Source organism: Orycteropus afer, unplaced genomic scaffold, assembly GCF_000298275.1.
Source record: "Orycteropus afer afer isolate SDZICR_OR568_19922 unplaced genomic scaffold, OryAfe1.0 scaffold00107, whole genome shotgun sequence".
NCBI lineage: Eukaryota > Metazoa > Chordata > Mammalia > Tubulidentata > Orycteropodidae > Orycteropus > Orycteropus afer.
The window spans coordinates 7,861,244-7,871,585 of NW_006921694.1; the positions used below are offsets into that span (position 1 = coordinate 7,861,244).

At 43.2% G+C, this 10,342-nt stretch overlaps 1 protein-coding gene across 1 annotated transcript in view; it reads left to right on the plus strand.

Annotated features, from left to right (window-relative positions):
- Nucleotides 1-913: 913 nt before the first annotated feature.
- The window catches only part of CKMT2 (creatine kinase, mitochondrial 2), a 17,423-nt gene continuing 7,994 nt past the window's right edge, over nt 914-10,342 (plus strand). Inside the window, exons 1-6 of the mRNA XM_007943467.2 lie at nt 914-1,065; nt 2,385-2,583; nt 4,019-4,114; nt 4,608-4,829; nt 6,990-7,075; nt 8,220-8,343. Coding sequence (XP_007941658.1) covers nt 914-1,065; nt 2,385-2,583; nt 4,019-4,114; nt 4,608-4,829; nt 6,990-7,075; nt 8,220-8,343 — 879 coding nt within the window. The remainder of the gene's footprint in view (nt 1,066-2,384; nt 2,584-4,018; nt 4,115-4,607; nt 4,830-6,989; nt 7,076-8,219; nt 8,344-10,342) is intronic.

A 10,342-nucleotide genomic window follows, 5' to 3' on the forward strand; every position in this document is an offset into this window, starting at 1 on the left:
GGATGAGGAGAGACTGATTGATAGTTGCATCTTAGATGGCTGTTCACAAACTTTTAAAAATTAGTGGTCATTCGTAATAGTCTCTTATTGCTTATTCATTGTTGAATACTTTAAACATTCCGCATAGAGGTAATCTTTATTCTTGTCTGACAATTTCCATGTCTTCTGTCTCTGAAAGTCTAAACCTGTGGTCATTTCTTCTTTTGACTTTCAATCATATTACCTCTTGTGTGCTTGGTAATCTTTGATTGGGAGCTTGTCGCTTGATTTTAATCTATAGCAAACCATGGCCTAGCCTGTATACTCTCCTCAGAGGGTATTGGAGTCAGCTTCACTGGGACCTGGAGGATGGGGACCCCCTGATTTTGAACCAGCCCCCATTGATGTGCTAATCCCCACCTCAGCTCCTCCATCTTGCTGCCAGCATCCTGACCTTAGTGCTCAGATGGGCATCTCCCCTTCAGTAACTCAAACCTTCTTCCTTATTACTCAAAGCTCTAATGTCAGCTCACTGAAGGGGAGCAGAGTAGGAAGATGGTCTTCAGAAACTTCCCCTACCTCTCAGAGCCCAGAAATCCATCTTTTTCAAGATCTAGCTGTTGTGCAGTGGCAAGGTCCAAAAGAGGACCTCATCCTTCAAACAAGCAAAAGTAGAAATCCTCTCGTTTTGCTTGTTTTCCCCATACCTCATCAGTGGAGAAAATAGCATGAACATCAGGCAGCTTAGACACTCACAATGTCTAAAATAATCCCAATTTTCCCAATCAGTGTGAAAGGGAAAAAAAGATGAAAACAAAAGAGGGTTGTGGGATCCTGCAGTTCTTTCTCTTGCCTGTTGATGTCTACCTTTTGCCCTATAGTCAGCCTGCATAACTCAGCTTCTTTCTCTTCCTGACACTCTTCCAGAGGAAGGATGGCCAGCATCTTCTCTAAGTTGCTAACTGGACGCAATGCTTCTCTGCTATTTGCCACCTTGGGCACCAGTGCCCTGACCACTGGGTACCTGCTGAACCAGAAGAATGTGTGTGCTGCGGCCCAGGAGCAGCACAGGCTCTTCCCTCCAAGGTGAGCCCTCTTGGCTTGAAAATAGCTTGAGATGCCAAGTAGGAATACGCTTTTCCCTTCTGGAAACTGTCAGCAAGGATCTCTCCTTTTGCTTTTGAAGATGACTGAGTCAAATTGATGACCATTTTTGAGATTTCATTATGCACAGTGACCTGTGGAGAGGACAAGGAATTCTACTGTCATCATTCCTGTCTGGGAGCTTGCAGTTTTAGTTGAATTATAATTGTAGCTAATAGGTAACATGACTTAAGCACTTGGGTGTGTTAAGCACTTTACAGGGAATATCTATTTGATTCATATTAACATTCTTTTGTGATGAAAAAAAAATTAAGTAATGTACTCAAGTTTACACAGCTAATGCAACCAAATGCAAACCCAGGAACCTTGATTCCAGACCCCTGCCTCCCTCACAGATCTACCACCTGCTGCAAATGTGATGTCATAGGACAATTTTAAATATCAGCATTAAAGAACATAGAGATGGGAAGTAGAGAAGTGAGTGACATAATGGGGGCAAAGATGGACATGTTTTCTCAGCCCTTAGAACCTTGACAGGGTGAGACATCACACATTGAATACACTGTGCATGAAGTGCTGGTTTTAAGGGGTTCCACATAGGCAGGTCTGGATGAAAGAGATAAGGAAAGACACTGGTTCTTATGGGAATCAGGACCTCTGAGGAATCCCTGACAATTACCATCTACCTCAGGAACTCCTGAGGATTGTTCCTGAATTCCCTATTCTCCATATAACACATATCCCACATGAAATATGTACTGATTCACTGGATATTTATGAAGCACTTGTTTCAATAGCCAGGCAGTGCTCTCAATAAAGAAAAGTTCTGCTCCTATGGAATTTATATTCTACAGTGAGAACAGATACAGGAATACATTTCTATGCACTTCCACCTCAGGGTTTCTGTCCTCTCAACTGTAAGGGAAACAATGTGGCTGTTGTATTTTACCAAAACTTTTGGGAAGAGGAAGGAGAAGTCTGCATATGATTTTGGTTTAATTTCCACTCGTTTTCACTCTATCTTCCTTTAACATAAGCCACAATTGTGAGCTTCTGCAGCCAGCATCATAGGGATCCTTAGGTTGGGCCAGGTCCCTTTCTCTAGCAGTTCATGAGGACTGTTTAAAAAAAACAAACAAAAAAAAAATTATATTGCTTAGCTCAGGACTCCTGGGCAGCTGTAGCCAAGTATCCCTGTGCCCACTGACTCAAGGGAGCCTGGATGAAGGATAGGAAAAGGAAAGTATTTTCATAGGCCCCCTTCTCTCAGGTGCTGCTCACTGAAAGCCTCTTTTCTACAGTGCTGACTATCCTGATCTACGCAAACACAACAACTGCATGGCAGAGTGCCTCACTCCAGCCATCTACGCAAAGCTCCGCAACAAGGTGACACCCAATGGCTATACTCTGGACCAGTGTATCCAGACTGGAGTGGACAACCCTGGCCACCCCTTCATTAAGACGGTGGGCATGGTGGCTGGTGATGAAGAATCCTATGAGGTAAAACTTCCTGCCAGGTCCTATTGGCAGCTGGTTCCAGAGTCAGGGGTATGCTCTGGGTGTGATTAAAGTGCAAGGTCCCAGAGTCCTTCCCTGCTCGAGGCCAACTTTCTGCCTTCTCAGAAAGGGATTCCATAAGAGAAGTCAGCTTGAGCACACCATCTAGAATGCTTTCTGGAAAATGAGGTCAGCAGTTTACCAGGGACAAGATTCCTTTGCTGCTGCTCTGGTATATCTCCCCTCGAAGGAATCAGTTGCATGATGGTGTTCTTCAAGCTTGTCAAGGGGAAGGGCTGCATAAGGAAAAAAAGAAAAGGAAAACTATTAATATGTGTTCACTGACAAGGCATTAGGAGCTAACTTTTTGAGGCCAGGCTGTGTTGAGGAGCCTTTAGTTTGGGGATGGTTCAATGTGTTTTTAGTTTGGAATTCCCTTATCTATTATTGATTAGATAGCCATTGTAGCCCAGATTTGGGACTTCATCAGGTCTCTTGGACAAATCTCATGATCACAGTACACGTATCCTTGGCCCAGAAGGACAGGATGGTCTGCTGCTAGTTGAGCTGAGCCACCCCTGACCCAACTCCACAAAGAACAGCTCCCATGTCATAGCAAATGACTCTGGCCCTCCCTCAAGTCCCACTCTCTCTTCACCCTTTTGCTGCAGGGGCTGAAGGCAGCCATGGAGAAGAGGGAAATGGCCACCGAGAACTATCAGGCAGCAGGCTCATTCACATAGCAGAGCCCTGACTAGAGCCAGTTCCCTGGCCCTAAAGCCGTCCCCGCAACTCCGTGGCTCCCAAAGTTTTCAGATTCTGTTATGATTTCTCTTAACTTTCATTTACCTAAAAGGTATCTTTGATGTCCCTTTTAATTAAATTTTGCTGAGAGTTCAGGCTGGGACACATCCCCACAGGTCCCAGTTTTGTTCCTACTGTTGCTGTGCACTTTTCTTCTGGCAGCTGGGTTTCTCACAAATGTATTATGTTGCTTAAACTCCAGAACCAGCTCTTCCCTTTTCACTACAAAACTCCTTAGACTCTGATCTCGAGCTGGAACTCAAGCTTCTTTTGTCCCACAAAGGAAGAACATTGGGGAGAAGCCTTTGAGTTCTTCAATACAAGATTTTCTTGCTCAGTCTGAAGGCAGCCAGCTTGGCAGAATCACTAGGGAGAAAGTTAATATGACAGAGTTCAGAGGCCCTGACTGCTACCAAGGAGAAAGATTGTTTATGCATAAGTTTCTTCTTCTTCATATTATTATTAACCACCAAACCACTCTCATACCCATTTTCTACATAGTAGCACTGAGAATTTCAGAGAAGGAGGGCATCAACTTCAGCCATTAAGATTAAAAGGGGCAAGTGACAGGAAAGGTCTTTTAATAATAAGTGAATCAACTAAAGAGGAAACAGAAGCATCTTCCCTCCTGCAGGTGTTTGCTGACCTTTTTGACCCTGTCATCAAACTGAGGCACAACGGTTATGACCCCAGGGTGATGAAGCACCCCACGGATCTGGATGCCTCCAAGGTAGGCTCCTGGCTGGTCCCAACCTCCCTGGATATCTTCCATGAAGTTGGTACCCCAGAACTCAAGGTGAAGAAAACCAGAGAGAAGGGCTACTACACACCTTGATTCAGATCCACCCACCCCAAAAAATCTGGCTTCCCCAGCACACCATACTCCCTGGAGGGCCAACATGAAGGTTAGGAAGGCCCCAAAGTCTTGTTTTCCTTAACAAGTACTCATAGGGTACTGGTGGTCTTTGAGAATTTTGCCCTTCCTAAAGCAGCTCCTTTTTCATCCCGAACTCCTAATGGGGGAAAAAGTAAAGACTGTCCTGTATAAAGAAGCTCTGCTCTTTTCTTCTCTCAAAGCCCTCCTCTCCACAAGGTTCCAGAATTTGTAGAGCAAATGGGTGTTGCAAATGTGCACAGTGCCTGAGGGCCCCAGGATTCCTGGCGGCGGTGGCAGGGCGTGGGTCTGAAGGTGGCCCACAGTGACCCTTCACTGTGCTCCACAGGTCACCCAAGGACAGTTTGACGAGCGATACGTGCTGTCATCTCGGGTGCGCACAGGACGCAGCATCCGCGGGCTGAGCCTGCCACCTGCCTGCACCCGGGCCGAGAGGAGGGAGGTGGAGAACGTGGCCATCACCGCCCTGGAGGGTCTAAAGGGGGACCTGGCAGGCCGCTACTACAAGCTGTCCGAGATGACGGAGCAGGACCAGCAACGGCTTATCGATGTAAGTAATGTACTGCAGCTCATGGAATGCCAGGAGCCAGGTTGGACCTAGAGTCATGAGCCATGCAGTATGGCCTCCTTCTGTGCTCTCAGGGTCCACTGAAGTCTGAGCAGGCTTGAAGTTCAACCAGGCTCCGAAAAGCACCTTTCCAATGTTTTTCCACATAAGAAAGAAAGATGAAGTCTTTCGAGCTGTGCAAGTGCTGGGTGGATAAAACCTGCAGAGGAGCCGGCAAAATGGAGTTGGTGGGCTGGGGTGGGGGGAATGAATGAAGGATCCCCTTGCTTGCTGGCAAACAGGAACAATTGGACGTGGAAATCCTGCCTGTGCCAGTGAGAAGTTCTCCGTTACTGTACCCAAAGGAAGCCCTGAAAGCAAGGAAATTCTGGAAAGGAAATTCCAGGTGAAAGAGCTGCCCTGACTGGAGTTGGATCCAGCTTCTGGGTTTCCTGCTCTTGATTCCTGCTGCCTCCACAAAGTCCTGCCACCAAAGCAAATTTTCTTTCATTCTGGCGTAGACATCACCCAAGTCCCTTATATTCCCCTTCCAAAAAGCCAAAACTAAACTCACTGCCATTGAGTTGATTCCATCTTATAGCGACCCCCGTTGGTTTCCAAGGCTGTAAATCTTTAAGGAAGCAGATTGCCCAGTCCTCCTTCTGTGGGCTGGTGGGTTTGAACCACTGACCTTCTGGTTAGCAGCCAAATGCTTTATCTATTACACCACCAGAGCTCCTATTTTCCCCTTCTTGTTGTTATTTGCCGTCGAGTTGACCCCAACTCATAGCAACCCCTCCTTGGGTTTCCGAGGCAGTTCCCCTTAACCACTGCTAAAACAGAAAGTTCAAAAGGAACTTTTAACTAAACTCCAAGAAAACACAGAAATAAATTCCTTTCATTTCCAAAGATGTAAATGTCACAAGATAGCCCCATTTTCAAATCAATCAGGGCAGCTATATGATAATATGGGCCTCAGTTTCCTGGTCTCTGTGACCAACAGGCCAACACATCACCTGCCCTGTTACAGAACAAACCCAACTAAACATCAGGTAGTCACTTCTGGAGTCCAACTTAAAGGACATTGTGCTTTCTGAGCAGTGGCAGTCCCTGAGCCCGTCCTGGTTCAAGTTGCCAGCCTTTCCCACTTAGAGACTGTATAAAGATTCCCCTCCCTATGCCCTCTTGATTTCATACCTAGGTATAGGTGCAATCATATTCAAATATATGGTATTCATATGTCTCACTATGGAGTAAGCATATATCTATGCAAGAGAGAGTACTGTACATATAGCAAGAAAATATCAGTGTCTTGACATTGATTTTGACATGTGAAGTATATATTAATGGTTAAAGACATAGGCTTGCAAGTCACACAGGTCTCAGTTTGAATGCCAGCTTTGCCACTTACTAGCTGTGTGATATGGGTTGTTTCATCTCTCTCAGTCTCATTTTTCATACTTAACCTCATAGGATTATTATAAGAATTACAGAAAATAATTGTAAAAGCAACTAGCAGAGAGCCTGGCACATAAAATTAATGCTAGCAATTTTTATTTATAGGTATCATTTTATATTTCTAGTCCTTTTTAATGAAAGGGATGATAATAAGAAATGAACCAATAATTTGAGAGAATGGCAGTTGTGTAGAATAGACCTTTCAGAATAGGGCCCCTCATTCATGGCCCTGAGGGTAGACTCCAGAGTGGTGTGGTGAGCAGGTATTTCTGTCTGGACCAAGTCAGTGATTGTCAATCTTGCCTGCACACTAGAATCACCTGAAAAACTTTAAAAAATCCTGTTGCCCTGGCTACACCCTGTATAATTAAGTCAGAATCTTGGAGGGCGGGGCAGAAGTTGGACACTAGAGTGTTTTGTTATTTTATACAGCTACCCAGGTTGTTCGAGTGGGCAGTCATGGTTGAGAACCACTGCCTAAGAGACCTCAGCCCTTGTTGTTGTTGTTGTTGTTATGTGCCGTCGAGTCAGACCCAACTCATAGTGACCCCTCCTTGGGTTGCCAAGGCAGTATCACTACAGAAGTCATTGCTTCCTTCCGAGGAGTGGCAGACCTTGTTAGTGAGTTGAAAATTGGCCACCTAGCATTTACAGTCCTGTCTTGTCTCAATCTCTCCTCTCTTCTTTGTCCCTTTTGGCCTACAGGACCACTTTCTGTTTGATAAACCAGTGTCCCCTTTACTAACATGTGCCGGGATGGCCCGTGACTGGCCAGATGCCAGGGGAATCTGGTATGAACATAGCAGTTTCATATTTGCTATATGTGCAGCTGCTCTCCTTCAGACTGCCTGGTTTGTCCTAACCTGAAGTTGCCGTGAACTGCAGTTGACAGCATGCCCGGCTTGAGCTAAAGGAAAAAAACAGAGTACATAAAGGCTGTGTGTTTGTGTGTGTGTGTATGTGCACGCTCCTAAGTATTGTGATGTTTCTAAAGTGTATATGCATGCACTATGCATGAGAGAAAAGATTGCTTCTTAAAGGAAAAAAAAATTTGCTTCATGTTATTTGAGATCTTACAAAGAATCTGTTTCATGACAATAAAACAAAATAGTGGAAACAGGAAAACAAATATTAAGGATTTAAGCAGAACCCTGTTGTTGTTATGTGCCGTCAAGTCGGACCCGACTCATAGCAGCCTCTCCTTGGGTTTCCAAGGCAGTATTACTATGGAAGTAGATTGCCCTATCTTCCTTCTGAGGAGTCGCTGGTGGGTTTGAGCCGCCAGCCTTCTGGTTAGCAGTCAAGTGCCTTAGGCACTATGCTACCAGAGCTCCCAAGCAAAACCCTAAAAGGACGAATTGCTATCTAGTGTACATGTATTTCATCCTGGCCAGCAATCTTCATCAGCTTTGATTCCTATGCCTTGATAGATTATTAAGACTGTACCTGAAGTAGCTGAGATAAAAGTGTCCATGAGGAGCTGTTCAATGGAGGTGGATAGGTAGACGTTAATAGCAAACATGCATGAGATATTCTGCACCTCTAATATCTTGAACTTCAGGTAAAACTTTATCCGCCCCCCAAATATACCAGAAGGTTTTGGTTGGATCTATAGAGAGAGAAAATACTGTTGTTAGTGTCAAAGCTAAAAATGTTATCATAGTTGAATTATTATCATCCTAGTCTAAGGAACTAGGAGGATTCTCTTCTTCTTGAGCAAAAATGTGACCTCTTCAATGATTGGAGTTGCTTTTATCTTCCACTCTGTCAGGGTAACATTTTTTGTGTGTTCCTTGTTCAAGAGATCAAGAAATAAGAGCTTACTAGGAAACAAGGAAAGTGGAATGCAGCAATCATGCTACAGAGATAATGGGACTTTTCATGTGTTGAAGTAAATGCAATTATCACTCAATACCATATCTCTCTATTCATTAGGCATAATTATGACAAGACATTTCTCATCTGGATAAATGAGGAAGACCACACCAGGGTAATCTCTATGGAAAAAGGAGGCAATATGAAGAGAGTATTTGAGCGATTCTGCCGTGGACTAAAAGAAGTAAGATGATATCAAAGATTTCTGAATATTCATAAGATAAAATATTTTTATTTTTCTTTCTTGAAAGAAGGCACTATGATGACTTCCAAGATGGGGCTTTATTTTTCCTAAAGATTAAGGCATTCTTGTGGGGCAGGACTTCCTGGGCAGTGCTTCAGAGAATAGCTGATTTTTCCTTGTTATGAGTGAGCACCCGTGTTTCCCTCCCTGATCCAGAACGGTTTAGGGAAGTCTGTGAGCCATTAGTTATTTTATTTTATTTACTTATTTTATTTCACTACATTGCTTTTGGCTATTCTAAGCTTAGAGAAAATATAGGATATAACTATATTCATAACTACTGACCTGCTGAGGATTCATATGTACTCCAACTGTCACAGCATGAAAAACAACAACAGAAATTGACACTGTGTACTTGACCATTTTAGTATTCTGATAGAAGTATCTTCAATTAAAGCTATGGTGCTTATTAGGTACTGTTGGGTACCTTCTGACTCATATTAACCCATGTACAACAGAATGAACCATTGCTCAATCCCGTGTCATCCTCACAATTGTTGCTGTGTTTGAGGCCATTGCTGTAGCCACTGTGCCAGTCCTTCTTGTTGGGGGTCTTCCTTTTTTTTTTTTTTTGCTGACCCTCTACTTTACCAAGCATGATGTCCTTCTCAAGGGACTGGCCCCTCCTTATAACAAGTCAAATGTACATGAGACGAACTCTCACCATCCTTGTTTCTAAGGAACATTCTGACTATACTACTTCTAAGACAGATTTCTTCATTCTTCTGGTAGTCCATAAAATGTTCAGTATTCTTCACCAACACCATAATTCAAATGCATCAGTTCTTTCCCAATCTTCCTTATTCATTGTCCATATTTTACATGCATATGAGGCAATTGAATATACCATGGCTTGAGTCAGATGTACCTTAATCTTCAAAGTGACATCTTAGCTTTTTAGCTTTTAAAGAGAGCTTTTGCAGCAGATTTGCTTAATGCAATACATCATTTGATTTACTGACTGCTGCTTCCATAGGCATTGATTGTGAATCTAAGTAAGACAAAATCCTTGACAGCTTCAACTTTTCTCCATTTATCATGATGTTGCTTATTGGTCCAGTTGTGGGGATTTGGGTTTTCTTTATGTTGAGATGTAATCCATACTGAAGGCTGTAATCGCAGGTCTTCATCAGTAAGTGATTCAAGGCATCTTCACATTCAGCAAGCAAGATTGTGTCCACCTTCTTCTTCATATAGTCCAGCTTCTTGGATTATTTGCTCAGCATAAAGATTTAATAAGTATGGTGAATGGATACAACCCCGATGCACACCTTTTCTGATTTTAGGGCATGTAGTATCCCCTTGTTCTGTTTGAATGAATGCCTCTTGGCTTATATACAGGTTCTGCATCAGCACAATTAAGTGTTTTGCTATTCTCATTCTTTGAAATGATACTCATAATTGTCATGATCCACAGAGTCAAATGCCTTTGAACAGACAATAAAACACAGATAAACATCTTTCTGGTATTTTCTGCTTTCAGACGAGATCTATCTGACATCAGCAATGATATCTCTATTCCACGTCCTCTTCTGAATCTGGCATGAATTGTTGGCAGTTCCCCGTTGATGCACTGATGCAACTGTTTTTTAATTACTTTCAGCAAAATTTTACTTGTGTGTGGTATTAATGATATTGTTTAATAATTTCCACATTCTGTTGGATCACCTTTCTTTAGAATGGGCACAAATGTGGATCTCTTCCAGTCTGTTGGCCAGGTAGCTGCCTTCCAAATCTCTTGGCATAGGTAAGGATCACCTTCAGGGCTGCTTCTGTTTGTTGAAACATTTCAAATGGTATTTCATCAATTCCTGGAGTCTTGTTTTTTGCCAGTGCTTTCAGTGCATGTTGGTCTTCTTCCTTCAATAACATTGGCTCTTGATCATATGCTGCCTCCTGAAGTGGTTGAATATTGACCAATTCTTTTTTTTTTTTTTTT